This window comes from Schistocerca serialis, chromosome 2, assembly GCF_023864345.2.
Source record: "Schistocerca serialis cubense isolate TAMUIC-IGC-003099 chromosome 2, iqSchSeri2.2, whole genome shotgun sequence".
In the NCBI taxonomy this organism is placed as follows: Eukaryota; Metazoa; Arthropoda; class Insecta; order Orthoptera; family Acrididae; genus Schistocerca; species Schistocerca serialis.
Window position 1 is genome coordinate 647875306 of NC_064639.1, and position 13210 is coordinate 647888515.

At 41.2% G+C, this 13210-nt stretch overlaps 1 protein-coding gene across 1 annotated transcript in view; it reads left to right on the forward strand.

Moving 5' to 3' along the window:
* LOC126457723 (alpha-amylase 2-like) overlaps positions 1-13210 on the forward strand; it is an 87127-nt gene extending 73917 nt beyond the window's left edge. Inside the window, exons 9-12 of the mRNA XM_050094259.1 lie at positions 1980-2196; positions 6686-6804; positions 6885-7040; positions 13078-13210. Of these exons, the coding sequence (XP_049950216.1) occupies positions 1980-2196; positions 6686-6804; positions 6885-7040; positions 13078-13092 (507 nt within the window). The 3' untranslated portion in view covers positions 13093-13210. The remainder of the gene's footprint in view (positions 1-1979; positions 2197-6685; positions 6805-6884; positions 7041-13077) is intronic.

The following is a 13210-nucleotide window of genomic DNA, read 5'->3' on the forward strand; positions in this document are numbered from 1 at the left end:
CTTCTTTGGTGAAGCAGTTTCGGAAAACCGTGTTTAATAACTCTGCTTTAGTGGCAGTATCATCAGTGACTTCACCGTTGTTATCGCGCAGTGAACATATTGATTGCGCCTTGCCACTGGTGCGTTTTACCTATGAGGAGAATCTCTTTAGGTTTTTAGCAAGATTCCGAGACAGAGTTTCTTTTTGGAAATTAGTAAAAGCATCTAGCATTGAAGTACGCACTGTATTTCGAACTTCTGGAACAGTTTACCAATCTTCGGGATTTTCGTTCTTTTAAATTTGGCATGCTGTTTTCGTTACTTCTGCAACAGAACTCTGACCCGTTTTGTGTACCATGGGGTATCAGTACCATCACCTATTAATTTATGTCACGTATATCTGTCACTTGCCGTCGATAACATCTCTTTGAAATCATTCGACATCTTTTCTACGTGTACATGATCAGACAGGAAGATGTGAAGACTGTCTCTTAAAATGGCGTTCAGAGCATTTTTATCAGCTTTTTAAAATAGATGTACTTTGGGTGTCTTTTTTATGTTGTGGGTGTCATGGTATTCAGCCTAGCACGAACTGCCTTGTGATTCCTAATCCCTGTATTCCTCATGATACTCACTATTTCTCCGGGGTTGTTTGTTGCTAAGAGGTCAAGTATGCTTTTGCAACCATTTACACTTCAAGTGGGCTCATGGACTAGTTGTTCAAAATAATTTTCTGAAAAAGCATTCAGTACAATTTCGGATGACGTTGTATGCCTGCCGCCGGCTTTAAACGTATAATTTTTCCAGCAAATCAAGTTGAGATTGAAGTCACACCAGCTATAATTGTATGGGTGGGTTACCTATTTGAAATGAGACTCAAGTTTTCTTTGAACTGTTCAGCAACTATATCTTCTGTCGGGGGATCGGTAAAACGATCCAATTAAAAGTTTCGTCCGATTATCAAGTGGTATCTTCTACCTTTACTATTTCGCAGGACCTATCTACTTCAATTTCACTAAAAGGTAAACTACTTCTGACAGCAATAAATACTCCACTACGGACTGTATTTAATCTATCCTTTCTGAACACTGTTAGGTCGTTTGAAAAAAATTCAGCTGAACTTATTTCCGGCTTTAACCAGCTTTTCGTACTTGTAACTATTTGAGCTATTGGGGCCTGGAGCTCAGGTTCTTTCCCCACAGCTACGACAAGTTACAACTACACTACCGATCGTTTCTACAACTACCTTACTGTGTTTTATCTGCCCCCTACGAGACGGACGCCCTTTCTGTGGTTTCCTGAGACACTCTAACCTAAAAAACCGCTCAGTCCCATCCACACAGCCCCCGCTATCAAGCACGTAGATGATTTGAGAGATGCATGCAGCATCTGTGTAGAAGAAATTGCCATGAGTGAAAGATGAGAATCGTTTTATACTGCTAACACTGTTCTTAGGAAACCTTATTTGGAAAACTTTGATTACCGCTACTTGAAACAGACTAGGCAACCGTTCTGCTAATCTCGCTTTCGGACTGTGAGAATAACGTAACTGAGACTGGGGAACTTACAGTGGCATACTCCATACGTCAGAGACCAGAGAGTGGCTAATTTTCATTCACTTTACGTCACATGCTGCAGAGTGACTTGCGAAGTATGTGTGTACCTGTCGATGTAAATGTTGATATTTACGTACATCGTAGGTGTTAACCAAAGCAACACATTTGTTCCTCTTCGAAAAGAGAAGCATATGTGCTGGCAGCGTCATGACGAGCGTAAACACCTACAACAATCTACACGAATTGTTTATAACAATGTTCACTCTAGTAACTGTACTGATGCATTGACGTGTAAGTTACCGCATAATTGTTATTATCATTTTATGAAACTTGTGTACTGACAATGTAGGAGACGTTAGAGAGACAATTTTCGTTTACTTTCTGCACTTGCCAAAACAGAACCTGCTGCAATGTATCGTTTTATTGCCTTGTCCGCCGTTACAGATGGCCACCGCCTTCATGCTGGCCTGGCCTTACGGCTTCCCCCGAGTGATGTCCAGCTACGAATTCAATCTCGACAAGGACGGACCTCCACAGGACTCCAACCACAACATCATTTCTCCCACCATCAACTCAGACGACTCTTGTGCCAGGCCGTGGGTGTGCGAGCACCGCTGGAGACAAATCTACAACATGGTTGGCTTCAGGAACAATGCAGGACGTAAGTAAGATTTTCGTTAGTGTAGGAGCAACGTACTAGTAATAACAATTACTTACGTTTTTCCAACAACTCGTTTTTGCTTCTGCCTGCATTTACTTCCATAGATGGTTGTGTGTGAACCCGGTCAGAGACGAACATGTCCAAGTCAGTACGTCCCTATATCTCTGGATACCACAGATCCCTCAGCAAGATGTAATTTTTGAGGAAGTGTGTAGATATTTATACGAGAATTGCAACCTTTATGATTTTGTGGAACTGATGCCTCTATCATGAGTAGCGTTGTAACGAACATGGAACTACAGTTTGTCTTCCTGACTAATTTAGAAGCCGGAGTTCTAGCACCGACTTTTTTTAAACAATAAATTCGTTTATTACATTGGTTCTTTACACTAACTTCTGCGACGTTCTAAAATCGCAGACACATGCATTCTGTGTACGAGTTCCAAAAAAGTAGCTACTGATAAGTGTGAAATGTCGGCGAATCCTCAGTTTTATAAGTAATAGTTGCAAAATACTAGCTCGCATTGTAGGGGAATGAAGCGACCGATAAAAGCGGGCTTGGAGAGACAATGCTGACACTATGACTTATCTTAGAAGATAGACTGATGGAAAGTTAATTTACTTAAATAACATTGTTAGATATAGAGTAAGCTTTCGACAACGTTGGTTGCATAAACTCTTTGAAATTCTGAAGGTAAGAGGGATGAAATAAAGAGAACTTGCACAGAGAGGAGACAAAAGTTATAATTATTGACTGACAAAAGAGAACAGGTAGTGGAGAAGGCAGTAAGATAGGTTTGTAGATTCGCCCTGATGTTGCTGGATCTGTTCATTGAGCAAACAGTGAAGGAAACCAGGGAGCAATTTGGAAAGTGAATTAAAGTTCAGAGAGACGATGTGGAATCTTTGCAAGTCAAAATCAAATTAAGAGGCACATATGGGTTGTGAAAATCAGTATGCTAACATTTTATTAAGCATCTCTGGACATTCTGATGTTTGTTATTAAGATCAAACACTTTCAGTGCAGCCTCAGTAGGCTAGGCTTGATAATGAAATTTCTAATTCGAAACTAGTCGCAAAACATACGTACTGCATCTGTTGACAGATTCGTTAATTAACGCTTCATGAGATATTGTTAATGATGCTGGTTCCCTGGCAACAAAACGTCCAAACGGAGAAAAGTATGAGTAACTGTCGATGGTCGAAGGAAAGAAGATATAATGCAGACTGGGAAAAGCAACAAAAGAAATTCTGAAAATTTGTTGACGTAGAATATAGATTTAAATATAACGAGTTCTTTCTGGAGGTTTTTGCCTCGCAAGTAACCTCATACGGTTGTGTAATATGGAAGATAAATAATACATGCAAGAGTAGAAATGAAGCGACTGGAACATGGCGTTACAGATGAATGAATAATGCTAAAAAATTAGGTGGATGCATCAAGTATTTGATGACGAAGTACTGAATCGAAATGTGAAAAAAATAACTTTATGTCTAAACTTAATTAGAAGAGATGATCGTTGATAGGTCACACTCTGAGGTATCAAGCATTCGTGAGTTTGGAAATGAAGTTACTTGTAGGAGGTAAACATTGTAATCACAGACCAAGGCTTGAATAAAATAATCAGATTCATATGGCAGTGGTAGACTGCAATAGCTATGTCGAACTGGAAAGGAATGAGCATAGGAAGGACTAGGGCGGTGAGAGGCAAAACCAGACTTCGGGCTAAAGACTACAATAAAAACCCCTGTGTACGGCTTTTTCATTTGTATCTGGAACTGGTAAAAGTGCTTAGCGGGTATTCAAACAATGTCACGTGGACCAAAGCGACGTCAGAAATGGGAAACTGAGTTCTTCCTTTCAGGCGTGGTCAGGCAATCCTTCATATCAAATTGTCATATGTATGCCACTACTCAGTACGCCATTTCCCTTAAAGAGCAGAGATAATGTGGCAAGTCTAGAGATTATTTGTTTTGGTGATGTTATAGAAGAAGTAATTGATGTCGCAATGGAAAACATAGAACAACTACTATTAAAGTTACAGTTTGACAGAACATAGGAAACCTGAAGTCAAACATGACAGATAATATCCCAAAGGAATTCCTCACATTAGTAAGAGATGAGTAAACAAAACAATTATTCATATTAGTGTAGAAAATCTGAGACGGCTGACACGCTGTCGGACCTGCTTATGAACATCACCCTCACAATTCCGAAGAAAACAAGCTTAGATAAAACTGAATGTGAGAACAATCGTCCAAACAGCTTAACTCTTCATGCATCCAAGCAAGTAACGAATATATTGCACAGATGAATGGAAAATAAAATTGAGGATTTGTTAGCAGACTATTAATTCGATTTTAGGGAAGCTAAAGACTTCAGAGATGAGGTTCTGACGTTTCGTCTCATAACGGAAAAATGTCTTAAGAAAAATTAATGCATTTTCATAATATTGCCGGGTTGCGAAAGCATTCGACAAATTAATAAGGGAGCAGGATGTTTGAAATACTAAGGAAAATAGGTGATGATAATTATGGGTTTAATGGGGCTTAACATCTGTGATCGTCGGTACATTATTAATCTCCCTCCCTCCCCCTCTCCCACCAACCCAGGACGGAATCTGTGTATCTGAACTGTCAGCGTCTAGAGTAAATCTGATGTGCAACTATGGAAACATTTGCCACATATTTTCATATCGTGTATCTGAGGCGGGACGTCGGTATCACACCAGTATTTACCGAAGGGTATGTGGGGAACATTTAAAAATCACAATCAGGCTAGCTGGCTCACCACAAATCGTCGTTAATCCGCGAGACGGATTCGGTGCAGGCCATGTTCACCTCCCCTCGTTGCGGAAGAGGCACGTTACTGCGTCCGGCTACCTGGGTCCGGCTATCTTGGAGGGTCAGGAAATTAGATATAAGCTGGAGAGGAAGGCGAACAGGAAATATGTACAAGAACCAAGGCGGAAGAATCGAAGGTTAAGAGAGAGGTTCTCGGATTAAAAAGGGCGTAAGACATGGTTGTAGCCTTTTTCGTAAATTGTTCAGCTTACACGTAGAAGCAGTAATGACGATAATAAAATAAAAATTCAGAAGTGCGATTATGTTTCGAAGTGATAAGATTCGCTGATGGCATTTGCTATCCACAGTGAAAGCACACAAGCTCCGTGCGTGCGTGTGTGTGTGTGTGTGTGTGTGTGTGTGTGTGTGTGTGTGTGCAGGAGCACCTTTAGTACTGTTTTTACAGTGAAAAAGAGCAGTAGAAAGGTAGAGGGTGAAGTAGAAGTAGAAGTAGAAGTTATACATACAAGGACAACTTCCTCAAAGTGCCTCTGCGGAATACCGGCACCAAAATCTCCGGTAAATTATTCAATATGAGACACTGTCGCAGTCGTTGAATATGAACACAATGACTTTGCATGGTGGAACAAATTCTACGGTTCGTTTCACGGTGCCCATATAATTTTAACTACTGCTTAAAAAATATATGTATTTCGCTGTAGAGTGAATTATTCTGCATGTGAATTTTCTTTTAATCTGTGGGCTAATTTTATATTTGTATTACGATGCGTAAGTCACAAAGTGGACCTGCCGCTGTGGCCGAGCGGGTCTAGGTGCTTCAGTTTGGAACCGCGCGACCCCTACGGTCACAGGTTCGAATCCTGCCTCGGGCATGGATGTGTGTGATGTCCTTAGGTTAGTTAGGTTTAAGTAGTTCTAAGTACTAGCGGACTGATGACCTCAGATGTTAAGTCCCATAGTGCTCAGAGCCGTTTGAACCATTTCACAAAGTGGATAATAAGAGATTACTTTCTCTCTACGGTTCATTAACGTCTTTCTGTCTGGGATTAAGAGGTAATACTTCACAGTATGCGAAAATCGTGTATCTGAGTGCCGAATATCGTGAGTTCATTATTACGTTCAAATGGCTCTGAGCATTATGCGACATAACTTCTGAGGTCATCAGTCTTCTAGAACTTAGAACTACATAAACCTAACTAGCCTAATGTAATCACACACATCCATGCCCCAGGCAGGATTCGAACCGGCGACCGCAGCGGTCCCTCGGCTCCAGACTGTAGCGCCTAGAACCGGTCGGCCACTCCGGCCGGCCATTATTACGTAACAAGCAGCCTACATTCTAGCCCATCTTCGAAATCTTTGTAGATAACAATACCTTTCATATTGAATACGACCGCAGTAAATAACTGCTACAGTGTGTTGCACGTTTTCAGATGTTATCATGTAGTAATTAGATCTGATTTGTCCTTTCAAGAGGTAACTTCGCCTCTTCGTTTTTGAAGCCGTTAGGTTTTTATTATCAATTGTAAAATATTTCATTGCATGTGCTGTGTAGCTTGTCTATACGCATCCTTGTCGCATGGTAAAGAGTATAATTATTTACATTTTTTATATGCAAAGTAAGAAGAAATACCAAGTTTACGCTAAATCCCATGAATATAAGATTTCCCAAAAATGTTCGCAGTGACTGCAATGGCGAACTGGTGGGACAACGGCGGATATCAGATAGCCTTCTCTCGAGGAAACACCGGGTTCATTGCCATTAACAACGAAGCTAACTCCGACCTGAAGCAGACTCTCAAGGTTTGTCTCCGGCATTACTCGCTTTTTTTCACATGCCGAAACCATGCCATAGACTGTAATACATACCTTTTTTCTGACAGACTGGTCTGCCAGGTGGTAAATACTGTGACGTCATATCTGGTAATGTGAACGGAAACAGCTGCACCGGCTCCACTATCACCGTCAACGGTGACGGTACGGCCTACATCGAGATCCTCACGTCGGCTGATGACGGCGTGGTTGCCATACACACAGGAGTAAGTTAAACAGCTCTCGCAAGCACATATGTAGTAAAGCAAACAGAGACCTCAGTACTGTTTCTGGAAGATGTTATTTCTGTGACAAGAAGCATTTTGAAAACTAAAAGTCAAACACATTTCCTTAAGTCTAGACCCAAATTCGTACGTCAACCAAGTATTTGGGAAACAGTAAGCAATTAAGGTAGTTTGCAAGAAGTGGGACTTAGTTTATAGTATACATATTCTCTGAGCTACGTTTTGATGAAACTATGATGGACCTTATACGTAACGTAGTTCAGAAGCATTGGATGAGTTCTTTCTGAGACCTGCAGCAAGAACGAAATTGATTTGTTTCACAAATAATTTCATTGCAAAAAATTTTATAGCCCCTTTACTAGAGCTCTGTTGACTGTGTTTTACAGAAACAAAGCACATATGACCTTTTTATCCATTATCGTTCTGACTAGTTTAATGAACCCGTAACGAAGTCCTCTCCTACGCCAACCCTTTTATTTCAGAGTAGCATTCTCTGTCTTCCCCTGCAGAGCTCCCTCTAGTATCCTAGACGTTATTCCCTAATGTCTTGCAACATTTTCTGTCAAGCTGTCCCTCCTTCTGGTCAATGTTTTCCACAAGTTCCTCTCCTCACTAATTCCGCGGAGAATTTCCTCGTTTCTTATCTGATCAGTCCGACCAATTTTAAATTTCTGCTTCGAATTAAGGCCGATATTTGATTCTAAAAGAATTTTTTGACCAGGAATTCCGTATTTCCCTGTGACATTCTGGTTTTAACGTCCTCTTTGCTTTGTTCGTGAAGTGTTATTTTGCTTCCGAGATAGCTGAATCTCTTCACTTCGTCTCCTTCGAGGCCCACAGTTCTAATGTTAGGTTTTCGCTGTTGTCATTGTTGGTATTTCCCATGACTTTCGTCTATCTTCGATTTACTCTCAGTCCATAGCGAGTTCTCATTAGATTGTCCATTCCTTTTAGCAGGTCCTGTACTTCTACTTTATTTGCAAAGAGGACAACAGTGACATAATTAGATACCGGTGGATATCTTTTCACCATGACTTTTATGTGTACCTTTCTTACTTTTCCTTCATTGCTTCTTTGATATATACACTGAACAGTAGAGGTGAATGACTGCATCCATTTCTTATACGCTCTCTGATGCGAGAATTTCGGTTTTGGTGACCCATTCTTACATTTTCCTCTTGGTTCTTGTTCGTATTGTGTATTACCCATTTGTCCGTTTAGCTTACATCTATTTTCCTCAGAATTCTGAACATGTAGCACCATTTTACAATGTCTAATTCTGTTTATTCGTCGACAAATCCTGTGTACGGGGGAATGTAATCCTTGCCTTCCGCATTATTTGATCGCAGTTGTTCCAAAGTTTTTGTCAAGTACTTTCTGATACTATAACACCTTTTTCCACCATATATTCTCTCAATTATTCTTCTACCTCGTCATCAGAGAGTTTCTCCCTGTCGAAGAGGTCTTCAGGGTACTCTTTCCACCTATTCGCTCACTCTCTGCCTTTAACAGCGGAATTCCTATTGCACCCTTAATGTTGACGTCTTTGCTTTTAATTTCATTGAATACTATTTTGACTTTTATGTATGCTGAATCTGTACTCCCGACAATGATTTATTTTTCGATTTCCTCTTATTTTTTCTTGCTGACACTTTGCCTGGGCTTCCCTGAACTATTTTTGCACTTCTTCTTTCGTCGATCAACAGGTTTCTTCTGGTAACCCAAGGTTACAGCACAGTTACCTTCCCGGCAAATACACTGACGGAAAAAATTGTAACACCAAAAAGTAATTAATGTAGTGTATCGAAATTTCGGAAATACCTGTTCCATGTAACGTACGTAAATAATAACATCGCAAGATCGTAGGTTAATATGCAAAATAAGCCACTGAAAGTGTTAAACGTTAGTACGTTAACAATCGGTGTAGCCGCCAGAATGTGAGCATGCAACTGTGCAAGCATTGTGTTGTACTGGTGGTGGAGTTCCATGACTGTTGCACTTTTTAGATCAGTACAGGGACAGTTACGGCTGGCTGTGGACGACGCTGTAGTTATCGTCCGATGATGTTCCCTATGAGCTCGATTGGAGACAGATCTGGTGATGGATGAGACCAAGGAAACATACACTACTGGCCATTAAAATTTCTACACCAAGACGAAATGCAGATGATAATCGGGTATTCATTGGACAAATATATTATACTAGAACTGACATTGGATTACATTTGCACGGAATTTGGGTGCATAGATCCTGAGAAATCAGTACACAGAACAACCACCTCTGGCCATAATAATGGCCTTGATTCGCCTGGGCATTGAGTCAAACAGAGCTTGGATGGCGTGTACAGGTACAGCTGCCCATGTAGGTTCAACACGATACCACAGTTCATCAAGAGTAGTTACTGCCGTATTGTGACGAACCAGTTGCTCGGCCTCCATTGACCAGACGTTTTCAGTTGGTGAGAGATCTGGAGAATGTGCTGGCCAGGGCAGCAGTCGAAACTTTTCTGTATCCAGAAAGACTCATACAGGACATGCAACATGCGGTCGTGCATTATCCTGCTGAAATGTAGAGTTTCGCAGAAATCGAATGAAGGGTAGAGCCACGGATCGTAACACATCTGAAATGTAGCGCCCACTGCTCAAAGTGCCGCCAATGCGAACGAGAGGTGACCGAGACGTGTAACCAATGGCACCCCATACCATCACGGCGGGTGATACGCCAGTATGGCGATGACGAATACACGCTTCCAGTGTGCGTTCACCACGATGTCGGCAAACACGGATGCGACCATCATGATGCTGTAAACAGATCCTGGATTCATCCGAAAAAATGACATTTTGCCATCCGTGTACCCAGGTTCGCTGCTGAGTACACCATTGCAGGCGCTCCTGTCTGCGATGTAGCGTCAAGGGTAACCGCAGCCATGATCTCCGAGCTGATACTCCATGCTGCTGAAAACGTCGTCGAATTGTTCGTGCAGATGGTAGTTGTCATGCAAACGTCCCCATCTGTTGACTCAGGGATCGAGATGTGGATGCACTATCCGTTACAACCATGCGGATAAGATGTCTGTCATCTCGACTGATAGTGATGCGAGGTCGTTGGGATCCAGCACGGCGTTCCGTATTACCCTCCTGAACCCACCGATTCCATATTCTGCTAACAGTCATTGGATCTCGACCAACGAGAGCAGCAATGTCAAGATACGATAAATCGCATCGCGATAGGCTACAATCCGACCTTTATCAAAGTCGGAAACGTGATGGTACGCATTCCTCCTCCTTACACGAGGCATCACAACAACGTTTCACCAGGCAACGCCGGTCAACTGCTGTTTGTGTGTGACAAATCGGTTGGAAACTTTCCTCATGTCAGCACGTTGTATGTGTAGCCACCGGTGCGAACCTTGTGTGAATGCTCTGAAATGCTAATCATTTGCATATCACAGCATCTTCATCCTGTCGGTTAAATTTCCCGTCTGTAGCACCTCATCTTCGTGGTGTAGCAATTATAATGGCCAATAGTGTACGACACTCTGTAGAGCGTGTTGGGTTACAATAGTGATATATGGGCGGGACATATGCCGTTGGAAAACACCCTCTGGAATGCTCTCGTAAACGGCAGCACAACAAGTTGAATCACAAAATTAATGTACAGAGTCAGCGTGCTTGGGATAACACAAGAGTGTTTCTTCTGTCATACGAAATCGCACCCAAGAACGGGCGTAGGTTCAGTGTGTCTAGCAAGCAGACAGTCTGGTTTCAGGCCCTCAACTGGCCTCCTTCTAACCAACACACGACCATCACTTGTACAGAGGTAGAACCAACTTTCAATATGAAACACAACAGGCCTCCACTCTGCCCTCGAGCGGTTTTGCGACCGTAGTTTCTTGTGACTGCCACTGCCAGCAATCAGGTACCGTGGCTACTTTCTGTCAAGTCTCTCTGCAATAACGCAGAAGGAACATGCAGCTTTTTGCAGCCCTATTACACGCCATCGTTCGAACTCTGTGAGATGTTGTCGCCTTAAAGCGTTCTCTGCTGACACCGACTCACCACATCCAGTCTCAAGATAACTAACGCTCAAACGACCGCTACAGGGTGTATTTAAAGAGGAGCTGATTTCCATCCTCACATAGCCATACTAGTGTCACTCTTATGAGACTGGTACGATATCTGAATAGAGATAATCTTTCAGATGTATAAATACGCCCACCCACTTCTATTTATGTCGCACTACTGGTGTTGCTATTTCTTTCCGTCAATGTATATCTATCCGTATTCTGTAACTTCTCATTTTAGAGATGTCCATTCCTCGTCAACTGAATTGTCTGTCTGGCATTTATTATCGCAGTACTTTTAGAGAACCAAACGAACCTCATCAGCTGGCCGGGGTGGACGAGGGTTCTAGGCGCTACAGTCTGGAACCGCGCGACCGCTACGGTCGCAGGTTAGAATCCTGCCTCTGGCATGGATGTGTGTGATGTCCATAGGTTAGTTAGGTTCAAGTATTTCTAAGTTCTAGGGGACTGATGATCTCAGAAGTTAAGTCCCATAGTGCTCAGAGCCATTTTTTTGAACCTCATCAGTCCTAAGTAGTTCAATATCCCAATTCATTCCAATTTGGTTCTTCCCGACAATTTTCATAAGCTTCACTCTTCATTGTTTCTAGATTGTGATCGAGTGTCTTTCTTTTCCCTACAGTCCCTCTGTCTGATCTTGGAAGTTTGTTGTATCTCTGGACTTTTCCAAGCATACTTCCTTGTGGATTTTCAACAGCGTATTTGCTATTACTGGCTGTTGCAGAAGTCTAGCAGCGTTTCTCTTGTCTCATTCCTACTATCAAGCCGATTGCCGCCTGTCTTCTGTATCTTCCACCAATACAGAACTGCAATTAGATTCTCATCTCCATTTAAGTACTGCATTGTACGTTTTGTACCCTCATATACTTTGTTTAGACTTTATATTTTAATAGAAGGAAAAACCATTCCAAGTCGCATAATTTTACTTTTTATTCGTTCAATGACTAGTTTTGGGCCGAGATCCCATTGCAAATCATGATAACTAAGTCGAAAATGGCGTTTCCGAAGATGTCAAAAATGTGCAGTAAACGTTTGCAGTGCTTATAGACGACAATGTCTTTTACTTGAGATCTGGGCATGGAATTGAACTGTTATAGTTGTCATTGGTTCATTGTGGATTCTGATCAGAATTATTCCAAGACTCAACTTTTCACAATATTGCTTTATCTTCCTGTTAGCGATCACATTACGTCACTTTCTGCTGTTGATATTACTCTATATTCGTCTTACCAGATATTCTTATTTTCCTTCCATGTCACTTCATTGACCCTCATTTTATCTAGACCCATCCTTTGGATTTCCGTTTACATATTTTCTAATTTCCGTACCATATTCATAATTTGGAAATTCCATGCGCCTTCCATAACATAAGAGTACTGTTGTAGCATTGTTTGCTGTTAGAATATATTTCTGATTAAACCTATGTTTGTTACACCAACCTTCTTGATGAAAACCCCTTTCCGTATAGCCGTTGAAAAGTTTACAATAAATGCATCCCACATGTAGCTCATTCCTTATGACAATATAATGCTGTATGGCCGACAGAGTAAAATCTTGAAACGGTAGTCGCTTTATGGAATTGCTTTACAACAAATAAGTAGGGGCAAATAGGAAATTAATTAGAAGAGAGAGACACAGATTACTTAAATCTGTTTCTATTAAATGTAATTTCTCCTATTAAAATAGTGGTCAACGGAGGCAGAACAAAATATGTGCGATTTTTGGTTTTGAAGATATATTGGTTGTTGTTCCCGTCGGATTTTTGTGTGCTGATACGAGTTTCATCTTGTTCTTCCAGTATAGTATATACGTTTATTATATACTTAATTTTGCTAATACGTCACTTGTAATTCCACTTCCAAGGTTTCAAGTAAATGTAGAACTGTTTTATTATATCTATGACTTTTTAAAATACTATTTTTTTTTTATTTTCAGGCCAAAATTGCTTAAGACATTCCTACATGATAATAACATCTACAGCGACATCGCTCAACATCATGGACTATTCGATCTTGTTCTTTAGATTACATCTTATTTCGTGAAGCATTGTAAGGAATTTAATATTGGC